At 43.1% G+C, this 14607-nt stretch overlaps 1 protein-coding gene across 1 annotated transcript in view; it reads right to left on the bottom strand.

Moving 5' to 3' along the window:
* Positions 1-14607, bottom strand: part of ELAPOR2 (endosome-lysosome associated apoptosis and autophagy regulator family member 2) — a 92559-nt gene that overhangs the window by 9715 nt on the left and 68237 nt on the right. The window contains exons 6-16 of the mRNA XM_033058605.1: positions 13940-14045; positions 13183-13335; positions 11874-11962; positions 9061-9241; positions 8185-8313; positions 7186-7276; positions 6170-6272; positions 5255-5392; positions 4765-5028; positions 3665-3838; positions 2015-2204 (exon numbers count right to left, since the gene is read on the bottom strand). Of these exons, the coding sequence (XP_032914496.1) occupies positions 2015-2204; positions 3665-3838; positions 4765-5028; positions 5255-5392; positions 6170-6272; positions 7186-7276; positions 8185-8313; positions 9061-9241; positions 11874-11962; positions 13183-13335; positions 13940-14045 (1618 nt within the window). The remainder of the gene's footprint in view (positions 1-2014; positions 2205-3664; positions 3839-4764; positions 5029-5254; positions 5393-6169; positions 6273-7185; positions 7277-8184; positions 8314-9060; positions 9242-11873; positions 11963-13182; positions 13336-13939; positions 14046-14607) is intronic.

Here is a 14607-nt window from a genome sequence, read left to right as displayed (position 1 = left end):
GCAAACTTCAACCATTTTAAAATTAAGCAACTGAGATTAAAAAGGCATCTGAAGAGCTTGGCATCTTCTCTTTGTATTGGGAAAAAATCAAGACTATCTCCTTGTTTTTCAAGATAATGATTGCCCTCATTCCTCCAGTGGCAGGAGACAATATTGGCATTTACTGTCATGAATGTTTGTGAACTAGAAACCCATAGCTAAGAGTGACCTTTAACAGAGCTTTTGATGTCAAAAGACTCATGGAGAGGGGATATGATGACCTGAATTACAATGTGGCTCTCACAGAGACAAAATAATGGTGATGGGAAATGGGTTTCAGACCATGGACACACACACAATGAGAGAAAGTCAACAAGAATTTATGGAGAACCTCTCTTGTAGAACAAATCTGATCTCATTCCTTGAGTGCTGATGAACTAAAAAAAGTTCTGTAAATTTATCAAGTATTTCACTAATTACCACGTGAGATTAAAATTAAAAAGTTAGCAGTGTACTATCAATTAAGTGCAAATTCTGCATTAAAAACTATTTAGCTAAGTCATTATAAAATTATCTGGCCATGAGAAATTGTCATCAAACATGGGATGTCTCCAGGCTTCTCTAGGCATTGATATTGAAGTGTGAAAATGCAAGATTAATATCAGGGATCTGCAAGTAACTGTATAATCCATGCTGGTAAAGTGTGTAGATGAGACAAAGATTATGATGATCAAAAATAAAATACAGAGCTACTTGGTTGCTTGGTTCACTTGGTAAGATGATCCCAAACAAATTCAATATAAGAAAAGTGAAGCAAGAATTGAAGGCCAGTCTTAAGAAACAGAGATTTTTGCCTTGGAAACTGTAACTTTGAAAAAACATTCAGAGTGGAGATCAGATTCAAGAAGCCATTATGAAATACCTTAAGTTTGGAGAAAGAAGGAGGCAGGGATTCCAAAAACAAAAGTGATTTTTATTGCTATTATAGCAAATTAAATACTGGAATACAATTCCATTCTATGCTTTAAGATATATAAAGTTGTAGAAGGTGTAGAAAGAGCCTCAAAAGGTGCTAAAAATAAATACATGATAGCAAGACAATTAGAAGAACTTGGTCAACTAAAGGGTGTGATGATTCCAGTACACAAATTATTTTTTCAAGAAGGAAAATGCTGGTTTGAGCTGGAAAAAGACTGACAAAAAGCAAGAGCTGAAAACTGAAGTCAGGGAAATTCAAATAGGACACAAGCCTGCTTTAAAAACAAACACAGAGATGGTGTTTGACCAGTGGAAAAAAAGAATATCAGTGACTGTGGCAAAGTTGCTATTTCTGGCAGACTTAAAAGTCCAGGTTGAATGCTCTTCCAAAGATGTGCTTTTGTCAAACATAAGTTTCTGGGCTCAGTGCCACAGAGAAAGTACAAACACTCCGTGCCTGTAATGGATAGGTGAGCAGACCAAATGACTTCATTGTCTCATCTGGCCTCAGGTTCTGGGAACTTGTGAGCTGGACCAATGTAAAACTTAATGATGTGCAGAGCCACGTGCTGCCCTAAGCCTCTTGATTCCTTGCCTAATTATGTCCCCACATCAGTTTCTTCTCCTAAAATTGCCCAAGTGGGATCTTGGCACAGGCAGAAACACTTGGACTAATGTGACTGACACAGTCATTGGTCTTGCCCTGAGTGAGGTGGGTACAGAACATAAAAGAAAACCAGTGCTCTTTGATTACACTCTCCAGATTTTTTGTGCTGAAATGCTATGCACCATGAGACCCACCAAACCAAGCACAGAAACAGAAAACTAAAAATGTGCATAACCCTTACTCTTCTCCAGCCATCAGCTGAACTGAAACATCAGCAGAACACAGAGGCATCTGTGCAGAGCTGCTTCACAGCTCAGGAACCATCTCAGACTGATCTTGGGCTCCCCTTCACTCTTCCCTCAAAGTAATGCAGCTGCTGAGCCAAGAAGGATTTGCTCTGCAGCCCCAAATACATGAGAGCACATTCACAACAAGAAGACAAACATGTACCTAAGAACCTGTCAGCCAGGCTGTTGGACTGCAGGGCCAGGGCTGTTCGGAAGCCCTTGCTGTCTGACGGGATGATGGTGGACTGACAGACAAAAGCTCCCACAAAATTGGAAAAATCTTCTGATTCTGCAACCATGTCCTTCAGAGTAACATCTGTGATATTGTCAGTGCAGATTGCCATCTTCTTCCCCTGCAGACAATCAGGAAAAAAGGGAGAAGCTGTTGGTTGTTGATAAGAAGTGAAAAAGTTTGGGAAGAGAGAGATTGCAAACTTCCTGATAGCAAACTGGACAACATTCATTACTTTACCTTATAAAAAGTTGATGTCTCTATGTGTCTGTCATAAGAGGGACAAACCACAACAAACTGTGCCATTGTCAAAGCTCCCATTAAAGCCTTGTACAGACTCAGAAATACAATGTCACCTCTGGCAGGTGCCTTATCAGAAATCTGCACTGTGGAGCACTCTTCTTTGTTTATCTTGACAGCACAGTGTTTACTTGCAGAGCAGAGCAAAATGGCTTGCAAAGGAAAACCCTATTTCCCTTGCCTTTAAATAACATACTGTAGAATACATCTTTATTTGGGATTTAATCCAGATAAAATATTCTCAAAGCACAAATACATGAAATCCTTAAACAGATATAGAGCCTTCAAGACTGCTTTAATGTTGCATGTCAAGATCAGTGCTAGAATCAGAGCAAAGCAATGAAAGACAAATTACCAGACTCAATTTTCATAACAAAATGTCAAGCACTCACCACCTAATCATATGGTTGGTTGTGCTGTGGTGCCATTGTAGTTTGGGAAAGTGAAGACCAGAGTCACAGAGGAGAGAGCGTATCTGTATGTTTGTGGATCTAGCTGTCAGCAGCTCTAGTCCAGGTGGTAGTTAAACACACATTGAAGCTTAAAAGTATGCAAAATGCTGTAAAGAAATGTGACTACTCATTTGTCTTAACTCATGCAAATCCTTTGGTATGGCAAAAATACTTCAGAACTTTACAGGGCTGAGCATTATTGTTAACTGCACATGTTGGCTTTCATGGGACAATGCACAATGCTGGAACTGCTCTGAAAGTCAATTTGTGTGTGACAACATGCTCTGGTTCAGTCCAAGTCCCAGACAGAGCATGTTTAACTCACAGACTAAACACATTTTCCTACTACTGTCCAAGGCTGCGAAGTCAGCACTGGGCATCTCAGCCACTGGCTGACAGGGTGGCCAGGGGCTCTGCACACAACATCTCCAGTGAAGCAATGAGGGACATGTATGGAAAGCAGTTGCCAGCTGAAATACTCAAACCCTTCATTTGAGCTCCTTGGTGGCAGCACACAAAGGTCAGGGTGGTGATGCAAGTGACTTAAAGGCACAAGAAAGAAAAAGCAGAGATGTGACAGGAATTTTCTTCAGAGCTTTATTTATGGCCTATAACACAGTATCTCTGCTCTGCAAAATCACTTGGCTGCTCTTTTAAAATGGAAAAATGTTTTGCACTGCAAAACAAGTTCCAAAGGGAAGTGTTTGTACAGTATTGGTGACAACTCAGCTGAAAGGCAGTCTTAGTCCTGTGTCAGCATTACCCCAGAGCATCAACACAAGCAACAAATTGGTTCATCCTCCCAACCCTCAGCCCCAGTTGAGCTCACCTCATTCCCACACAGGCTGATGTTAAAGAAGTGGAAGAACTTGGTCCCTCGGGAAGTGAAGCTGGGTCCACTCATCAACGAGCCCACCTGGCTGAGGTTGCTAAAATTGTAATTCAGGCTTTGGTTATCCTTGACATAGGACACCAGGCAGTCACTGAAGCAGGCAGAGTGGTCCTGCAAGGCAGAGGCATCCATTAAAGAGCAGTTATGGAACAGCAGCAAACCATTCACCTCAGAGTTAAAGCACGGGTGCAGACAGGATTGCCTTCCTTGTTAAGGATGAAGGGGAACTCTGTCCTATTCCTGCAATTGATCTTTCCCTTGGGATAATTCCCATTCCCATTTCAGTCCCTTGCAATCACATATCAGGACTAAAATCTTCCCTAAGCCTGGTTTTTCTGTTGTCTGCTGCATTAGCCAAGAGAATGCAATTTCTTGCTTTGTTTTGTTCTGGGTGCTTTTAGGATCTCAATGTTCCAGCCTAAAGCCCTGTAGAAAAACCAAAACAGGGCCTTGGTTACAATTGCATTTTGTAAAGGAAACACAAGAAACAGCTCAAGAAACAAGAGCAGGATATGAAGAATACAAACAAACAGGAGCCATTCTCCCAGTACCTGTGCAGCATCTTGAACATGATAGACGTTTACTTATGCTTATGGTTTCATGTCAGAGGAACTTGTTACAGGTTTCTAAAGGCCCAGAAACATCATCCAGCTGAGGAAGTCCCTGAGTTTAAAAGATCAGGCATCTGGCATAGTTGTGGTGGAAGCAATGTAGATTCTTGCCTTGTTTGTACACTGTTCACAGTACAGCTCCTTGAAATGAACCCTTTTTGTGAGCTGATGTTGTCACTTTGATTATTTATGAACAGAAATTAGACTAGTGACATTCTTTGGAACCTTTTTCTGAGCTGATGTTGTCACTTTTATCTGATTATTTACCAACAGAAACAAGACTAGTGATAACTTTAGTGGGCTAATTGGTCCTAGCTGTACTGCAGGGCTCACGGGGCACAGGAAAGCACTCGAAGGAGCCCTCTGAGAGCTTCCAGCCCAACAAACACTGTCTGCCCATCACCCAGGAACACTCAGGGTCGGTACCTTGGTGCTCCTGCTGCCAGGCCCACATGGGATGCAGGCCTCCCAGCCATAGACCTGGTGGATGGACAGGAAGGTGTTGGCCGGACACTCCTTGCACAGGCTGCTCTCTTTGTCGATGTAGTGGCCGGGCGGGCAGGGCACGCAGGACGAGCCCGACTGCTCGGAGCCCAGGGCGCAGGCGCGGCAGGACGAGGCCACTCCGTCCACAGCGTTGGTCACCGTGATGGAGTAGATCTTGGCCATGTCATTGATGAACTGCCTGCTCTGGAACGAGAGCCAGGGAAGCCAGCCTGGGGTCACACCCACATCTCTGTGCTCAGGGAGCAGCTTGTCCATGGCTCATGCACAGCTGCCCCCAGGGGCTGCTTTGTGGTGACAGCCACTCGCCCCTCGTGACAAACCTGTGAGCTTCAACACAGGGCTGGAGCTCCGGCAGTGAGTGCCCAAGGAATGCTGTGCTGTAAAGCCCCACACATAAAGGGGTACTTACATCTTGGCCCTCATTTATTCTCTGAAAGGCCCAGGTGAATGTGAAGGAAGCGTTTTTGGAGATGATGTGAGTGTAGGATTGTCTTTCTTTACTTCTTTCCCATGATTCCACCACATTGGTATTTTTTCGATTAACATCCTACAAAATGGGAATATGTTTTTTAAAAAGGAACAACAAAACATGTGGTCTGACTACACTAACCACCAATGTTTTATGATGCAGAGATTAGCATATAAAAAGGACTCCACAATTGCACTTAACATTTAATAAAGGAAATATACTTATTTTGTTTTGCACAACTGACAAATTTTCAGACTCTTCTAAATTGTCCCTAATTTCCACTCAATTCTCTTCAAATTAAGAGCAAGTTCCTTTAAAGAGCCACTAAATACAAAATAGAAATGGCTTCCCAAGCCATTGCAGATCCATTTGCCATCCTCAGCTAATGGACATTCAAACAAACATTTCTGCTGCCCTGCTGATCCTCCAGGTCATTGACAGGACCAAATCTAAATTCCCAAACTGTCCTCTTCCCATCCCTCTGTCCCACATCCTGACTTTTCTTGACTTGTCACTCTGTGAACAGATGCTAACTCAATAGCACAAGAGAGACTGATCATTTCATCAGTCAGTTTAACAGGGGAAAATTGGCTCCTTAGTGTCCAATGATTGCTTTTAGAATAAGCTGATAGCCACAAATGGTTCACAACTCAGTGATGGAGGAATTTCACTAGTCATTCATTAAATCCTTCCTGCAAGGGCACTGCAGATACCAAACTAATGCCATGCTTAATCATAATAAACCAAGTGCAACTAACCACACCTGTGCAGAGGTATTAAAGTGACATGTGGAATACACAGCCACTTTAGGACTGAGGCTCAGTCCTCAGTCATGGACAAAGAGGTCTCACTTACTGCCATAAAGTACAGCACACAATCTGCTGAACAGATGGTCTCAAAAATAAAAGTGATCCGTCCCAGTTCTGACCCAGTTGCTCCCGTCACTGATGTTGGAGGTCTGTTTAACAGAGAAGGAACAAAATATTTACACAGTGCTCTCCAGACAGGCACCAGTCAATCCTTCAAATTCTGTTTTGTACAGTGAAGCCATCAAAGTCCTGTTACAGAAAACCTGTCCTTGCAGAATGGCAGGAGCCTCTGCACTGAGTATCAGGTGCAGCAGCATCATTTTTAAGTGTCTGAGTTCCTTATGGTACAGTTCCCTCCTTATAATGAACACCCAAATCTGACCACATAGGTAGGGAACCTTATTATTAAAATGCATTACACAATTCAAGTGATTTACACCAATGTAATTGCATCTACCTCAGCTGAAAAACAGTAAAGGGAGGATGAGGTTCATCTTCCACACCTTACTGGTCTCAATATTCGGCACTGGTCTGAGCTAGGGGTCTAAGCTCACTCTTTTGACAGAGACACAAGAACCTCAAGCAGGTATTTCAGCCAGTCTGAGGGTTCAGGAGTGGTGAGATTCCCATTCTCCTGCAGTGTTTGCATCTCCCTGTTGGCTCCAAGGGAAGCATAGACAGTGGAGGCTGCCTGGAGCCACAGGGCAAAGTAACTTGGGTTTCACGAAAATATTGTTAGGGCAGGCTCCAGTATCCACCCCATGGTAGGCTTACTGTGAAATAATATAGAAACAGAGGGATAGCAACATCTTTTCTCAGTTTCCAGACAGCCAACTGGCTGTATCTTGGACTGAAGCACATACTGCTAAAAACCAAGGTCTCACACATTTGCTTTCTTCAATGGACAAACTGGAGATATGGGAATAAATTTCAAGATTCCTCTCATAAATTACATTATTCCACTTCAGAAAGAAAGACTCAGATCATCCCTGGGATAGTGTGAAAGAGATATAAGAGACAGAAATAACTAAGAAAGAGATGAAAAAATATCCCATTTCTTACTTAAATCCTGGGATGTTCAGGCTCAAGATAAGATAGTCATTGTCAGAGCCTCCTGCCCCACTCTGGATGTGATCACCAGCCACCTCCCAACCTTCACACAACAGACAAAGAAAAAATTTCAATAAATGGGTGGCAAAAGGAATCTATGTTACCATCCTTTTTAAACAATTCAGTATTTCAGTGTATTTTAAAGATGCCTGATATAAACTGCAGAACAATATCTCGGTGCTTTTGAATGAAGAATTTTAGCAATTGTGTGGACTGCTGATTTTAGAGGCAATTGTCACCTTTCAAATCAGCAAAGCAATTGATATTCCATGACCTGTGCTGTGCAGCTCAAGGGGGATGATCCATCTTTCAGCCTTAAAACAGATGGATCAGTGAATCTGCGTGTTAAATGTTAAGCACATACTTCAGTTCCCCTCTGCTCAACACACATAATTCAAAGTTGAGTTACATCAGTCTGACAGGGTGGATCAGACAGAGGAAAATCTGCCAGAGAAGGCTGGAGAAGTCCCAAACAGGATCATTTTCATCAGTGAGCTGTGACTGCTCTCTGCTGCAATTTTAGCACATGTGCAGAGAGAAAGCTCTGAGCACTAAAGGAATAAAATTACAGACTGAAAGTTTTCCAAAATAATTATGTGTGACCTCGATGGGCAGAGCTATCACAAAACAGAAAAGGAGATAAACTAGGGAGAAGACAAAGAAATGTTTTTTTCAGTGGGAATATGAATGCATCTGAAGATGCATTAAAGCCAGTGGTGGGATCGGTCTTTGCTGAGGGAACTTCACACAGGCTGCAGCTCCTGCCCTCTTCTGGTGTACAACAGATTTTTTATTTCTTTGTGATACTGTGAGATTGCTTCCCACAGGAAATTTCAAGAGAGGAAACTTCTGTGAGTCATGCATCCAAGAGCTCACTCATTTTGATGGGTGCTCCAATACAACAGGGGTCCATGCAGGAGACAGGCACACAACACAGAAAGTTTGGCTCACCATTCATCCCATCACACTTGGAGTTGCCAACATTAAAGCAAGATGTCTTCATGTTTCCTGGTAGTATGTTCCACCACTTGTATTCAAACCCAAGAGCTGGTTCAGTCCCAGCAGGGCAGGCTTTGCACTCTAAGGGTGAGAGGGCAGAAAAGGATATCACACAGTCAAGGCACATGTCAAACAGTGTTTTGAAGAACATAGATACTTCTTTTTTACTCTCTGGTGCAAGTAATAAGCAAAAAAAAAATTTATTTCTTTGTAGTTAAACAGTCAAAGATTTATCATGACCAGGGGAGTGGAAGTGAGACCAGGATTTTGTAAATTGTAGATCATAACACTGTGTTAAGTAATCTGCAACTGGTCCCCCAAGTCACTCTTACTTTTTAATAGATTCAGCTGAAGGTTTGATAAACAAGAGTTCCCACAAAATGCTGTGGGGGATCATTGGGCTGATGCATCTCAGAATCAACAAGCCAGAGTTTAGGTTAGACAATGTTGGCAGGGTATTCAGCTGACTGGGCTTTAAATGAAGTTTTCACAAGAAAGAATTTGGCATGGACAGGACAATGGTTGAGGAGGAATTGCTGACTGTAAAAGTTCTGATTCCCCTCGCAGAACCCCTTGAAATAACTCTCAGAATGTTTATATCAGCCAAGAAATGCATCCAGAGCACAGCAGGTCAACTTAGAGCAGCAATCCCTGATAAGAAAGGACTCAAGAGAGAAAACAGAAACCCACATCCTGCTCTCCAATGTTATTTAACAAGTATTTAACACAAAATGAGCACTGGCTGATGATGATGTGTCACTAAACTAAGTCACATGGAAGCAGATGACTGCTTTTGGAGGCACATGAAATTTTTTTGCAGACTCCTACCCTGTGTCCCATCTGAAAATGTGCCTGGTGGGCAGGGAGTACAGGAAGAGGAGGCGTTGTTGTAGAAGCCAGGGTTGCAGGGTGGACAGTCCTGCCTCTCTCCAGAGGGAGGGAGGGTCAGTGCATCAGGGAGATCCTCTCTGCAGATCTTGGGCTCAATCCACTTGTACATGATCTGAGTCTGCAAGGAGGAGACACTGAGCTCACACAGTGTACTAGGAAGTTTTAGGACTAGATGCACCAATCAATTCACCCCTAAACTAAATTAGAGTATTCCCATCATTTGAGACCAAAACCAGACCTTGCACATCAGGACAATAAAAGGAAGGGAGGGTAAGGGTAACAGAAGTGATTGGGTTCACAGGAGACTCCAAGATATCAGACTTTAGGAACAAAAAAAAATATGAAGCTCAAAACAAGTATTACTCTTCATTCATTAATTAGTAAATTTCTCCACAAAAATGGTTCTGAGGAACATCAGATAAATAATTCTAACTGGATATGCAATCTCTGCATTTTAACCACAGTAACACAAAATATAACTTCTGCCATATAAAAACCATTTATTGGGAAGACATCTGTTAGCAGAGAGAATCACAAGTTCTGCATTTTTAATTCATACTGGCCTGTTCTTTGGAAAATCCCCAATTTCTCTCCTGCCATTTTTCACCTATTGAGAAAATGTCAAAACCCTGCAGGAGCTCTCCCCAAGCCCCTCCAATCCCTTGTCCTCACAAAAGGAGCAGTTTATGAGCACTAACATGAGTCAGTCCATGGTGTTACCATATACAACAGTACCACCTCTTCATCATCACCCCCCTTTGAGGACACAAGTTTCTGTCTTCAGGAGAAGGATTGGGTGAGATGCATCCCCCACCAAGTTGTGTTTCAAATTTCATCTGACTTTGTGTCTCTCTCTGAAAAGGTTTTGTATCTCAAGATGAAACTTGAGTTCCACAGCTGAGAAACCCAACTGGGAAGAGTTTAACCTGTCCACAGCTCCCACTCTGGGCACTTCCACCCTTTGGTCCCAGAAATCAGGGATCTTTGAGGCTGGAGACTCAAGTAAGGGAGATTTCACCTTATTAATTTGATCCAGACCCCCCGTCACTCTGGGCATTGCACTCAGGTAGAACAAAGCACTTGAAGAAGCATTGATCCTTCTTGAAACTATTTCAAAGAATAAGCTGGAAGAGCCTCAGTTCAGACTCAGGCCCTGGCTCCTGGGAGCTGAGGCTCTCACTCTCCATCCCTGCCTGTGCTTTGTTGCAGCCATGCCTGTGCCAGGTCGTGTTCCCTGGCTGACCCATGGACACTGTCCCAGCCAGACACACCTGTGCCTTATTTCCATGGTTTTGTCTGACCACCCTGGTTGAATCTGGTCACAGGCACAGGGTCTGCTTTGCCTGCTTTGCTCAGGCACTGAGGGATGCTCCTGCTGCCAGAGTGGTACCTCTTCCATGGATCAGCCTGTCCTTGCTGCTCAGGAACACCTGGAGGATTTTCTGGAGAATCACCCCAGAAATGATTCAGCAGCATCAGGGCGCACAGTGTCCAAAATAAAAAGGGTCAGGAGCTGGCAAAGCACTCATGTGGCTGCCCAGAGCCCAGGCACACTGCACACCACAGGAATCCTGCTGCATCTGAGCAGGGAGAGGGTCAGAGGGTGCCTGTGGCCATGTGGTGAGGGGTTCTGAGACTGGGGCTGAAGCATTTAACTTGGGATTTTTAAATCAGCAGGCAGATGAAAAGTCAAGAGGAAGGTGCATAAATCTCCAAAGAGCCCTTCTACACATGGAGTGGACAGCAGAAGGGAGACAACAATCTATTGAAAACCTGGCTTATTTTAGCAACTCTGGATCAATAGGCTGGTCCTTTATGGCCTCTGTTCTCCTGCAGATGGCCTGCAGAGTCAGGGCCTCTCACTGAGCTGCATCACCTGGAGATGGATGGGGAGTACAGCAAACCTGAACCAATTTCCAGATGTGCAGAGCAGTGAAACCAATCCTGAAAACTCAGCCAGTATCTGTGTGCCTGTGACACCTGCTGCTGTCATTGCAACTGGACAGTGAAGGAGCCACATCTGTCACTGCAGGAGGATGCAGCCACCATGGAATGGGACTGCTGCCAACACCCTGCCTGACGGGGTGTCAGGTTGTACTCTGACTTTGTCAGGGTTTGGGGTTTGTTTCTTTGTAGTACTGTATTTCTATTTTAATTTCCCTAGTAAAGAACTGTTATTCCTAATTCCCATATCTTTGCCTGAGAGCCCCTTGATTTCAAAATTATAATAATTTGGAGGGCGGGGTTTTACATTCTCCATTTCAAAGAGAGGCTCCTGCCTTTCTTAGCAGACACCTGTCCTCCAAACTAGGATACCAATGCTCCTGGACCATGAATTCTGCCTGGGTGCTGCTGGGATTGTCATCACAAGCTTAAAGTATGCCAGAAATACTATTAACAACCAAAGAGATGAGTTTATGCTGGGACAGTACTTCACCCTGTGTTCCAGCAGCATGGAAGTGTGGAAGTAGCCCCAGTGACCCCATCAGACCCATCACAAGTGCAAGGAGCTCATCATCTCACCACAACACATCTCTTGAGCTGACCCACATCTGGCACATTCTTACAGAGGGAAACAGGTTGCAGAGAGGGCAGGCAAAGGAGCAGCCCAAAGCCTCAGATTCAACACTGGAAGCAAAATTGGGAAAGCAATTGGGAAATGGATTCCTAAAAAGAACCACCTTGTTTTCAAAGACAAAGATAACAATAAGGTCAATGAGCTTAAAAATAGCATCATGCCTTTTACTTACTTTTCCCTCCTTATCACATGGGGTATGGATCTGGAAAAAGTCTTTGCTTGTGCATGGAGGTCGCTCTATGCATGCACTGGATCCTTCTTCTAAAAGAAAAGGTGAGAAACAGGATATTAAACTATCAAATGGTCCCTGGAAACAAATGTAACAAGCTTGAAATCTGGAGGCTAAAATGAGTCAGTAGAAAATTATAGAACTAAAATTACAAAGCAAGCTCTTAATGGAGTCTGCATGAAGCTTCCCTTGAAATGAAGCAGGGGAACAGGGAACATACTGGCTATGCTTAACTGTCACACCAAAATTCACTGATTCACTGTACACAAGGACAATTATTAGAACTTTTTTACTCTGAGGATGGTGAGACATTGGAACAGGTCACTCAGAAAAGTTGAAAATATCCCATCCCTGGAAACAATCAAGGCCTGGATGGGTGGAGCAAACTGGCCTAGTGGAAAATTCCTTGTCCATGGCACAGGGTTGGAATGAGATGATCTTTAAGGTCCTTTCCAACCAAACCACCCCACGACTCCCTCAAACTCTCACCCCTTCCAACAGGAATTTATACAGTTTACCAAGCTTGGAAATATGTTCTCACTCAATAAGGAACAAAACCACTCTAACCCTGTAGAAACTTCCGTACAACACTGACCCAATTTTTTCTCTTGACAGATTATTTTGCAATATTTCCATTCCAACTATGAGCACAGGTCCCCAAGCATTTGCAACCATCAGTGACAGCAGGTGCTGTGGTCAGTAACTGATTCTTCAAGAACTTTCTAAAACTATTACAAGGAAGAAATCTGAAGATCTTTTGACTATGAAGAATAGATTAAGGTCATGTTATTTGAAGATCACCTCCTAATCACAGCAGGAAATGCAGGACTTTGGGACTAGGTTTTGCAACTAAATCACCACATTTTCCAACCACACGGGAGGCAGGGGGAAGCCAAAAGAGAGTGTTTGGAAAAGGATATTCCTCAGAATGTGTTAAGGCTGAAGGGAGTAATGAAGCAAATTCGTGTCATTGCCAGCCCATGACACAAATTACCACGAGAGGGCACAGCACAACTGTTCTATCCTTCAGAAGAACCATCCCCTTCCAGGTCAGAGAGGTCTCCATCCCTTCATGTTAACACTGATGACACTAACAACATTTGACTGTGGCCCATTATGTATCTATGTGCCCTCTGCATATTTTGGGAAGTCCCTCAGTTCCCCTTTAGCTATCAGCTGGAGACTATCATTGCACAGTGACTGCACATACTCAGACCTTCCTGGTTTTACTTCTCCCATTTGGTTTATGTACCTGCATAATACATTTCTTCTTTACACTTGGTGCACTCTTTAGCCCCTTTCTCAGAGTAAGTGTCCCGTGGGCACACCTGGCAGCCAGATGCACCTGGTTTGTCACTGAAGGTGCCAGGCTTGCATGCGAAGCACTCAGACGTGTACGCAACTCCTGTAAGAAAAATTCTGGGTAAAGCACTGAAAAAGTCACATCTGTAACTGCTGCCTACCTGGGCTTATGGCTGAGAGCAAAGCATAAAAATCACACTCACTTTCACCACTCACTTAAGACACTTTGGCTTTGCTGACTCATAATTTAGGTCTTTATACCTCAATGAAAGTCTGACCCATCTATATGACACTCTCAGTTTCATTACACTTAGACCAGGACCAAAAGAACAATTCCAGATAAAACAGATCATTTGAATATTAATTCAACTGTCACTGTGATGATATATATCCATTTATCACTGTTGAGAGGCTTACCAATAACCACGTATTTCTACACTACAATAAAAAAAACGTGATTATTCCTTTCTCTCTCTATTTGCTAATCCAGTTTTCTCCAGTAGATGGCAACATTTACCAGATAAACATTTTTCAGCCTTTTCCTCACTGGAGTTTTGCTGTGCTGTTTCTGCACTTCAGAGGAGGAGACAGGGGACAAGGGGCTAAAAAAAGCCACTTCAGTGCTGTAGGCACAGCAGTAGAAATAGCACTTGGCAAACATTGTGATGAAAGAGTGAGATAAAACCTCAGAGACAAATTCTACTCACCTTCAATTGTGATGTTCTTCACTAAAACTGGTTTTACAACTTTGGAGCCCATGAGAATCCCTGTTGTTCTCCAGTATAATATATTACTACCTGATTGCAGAGTTACCTGCAACAACACATGTGAGTTAGCAGACATCCCCTTGCCAGAACATTGTTTTATTTCCTACTTCCATTATTCAAATTTCTTGCATCCTAGCAGCTTTTCCTATACTGTTTAGTGGGTAATGGGGAAACAATAGACAGATGCTGTGCAGCCATATCTGAGGACTGCCAAAGTGTGCTTTACAAAAATGTTTCTCTACACTCCAGTTGGAAAATTACCAAGAGCTGTTTCTGACCTTGTTGTAAGCAGAATTTGGAAAAAGCTGTTCCTGCCTTTATCCAATTACCCCTGGCACTCAAGAGCTTTTATCTCCAGCCTTATGTTCAGATACAGTCAATCAGTTTGTTTTTAAAGCCTTGAAATACACTTTCATAAAGAAACTCAGCCTGACCCAGAATTCAAAAATCCAGTTCACAAGTGAGTTTTGTTTCTAGGTTTAAAAATCAAGCTCTACCTGCATATAACACTACATTACCATGACCAGTAAGGTAGGCACAAACCATGGCTGTCCCCAGCAGCAGTCTCATCCCTCCTGCTCACTTCTGACTGCAAACAGCAGATGAGG

The sequence above is a fragment of the Catharus ustulatus genome, chromosome 4 (genome assembly GCF_009819885.2).
Source record: "Catharus ustulatus isolate bCatUst1 chromosome 4, bCatUst1.pri.v2, whole genome shotgun sequence".
NCBI lineage: Eukaryota > Metazoa > Chordata > Aves > Passeriformes > Turdidae > Catharus > Catharus ustulatus.
This window is presented reverse-complemented; position numbering and strand designations above follow the sequence as displayed.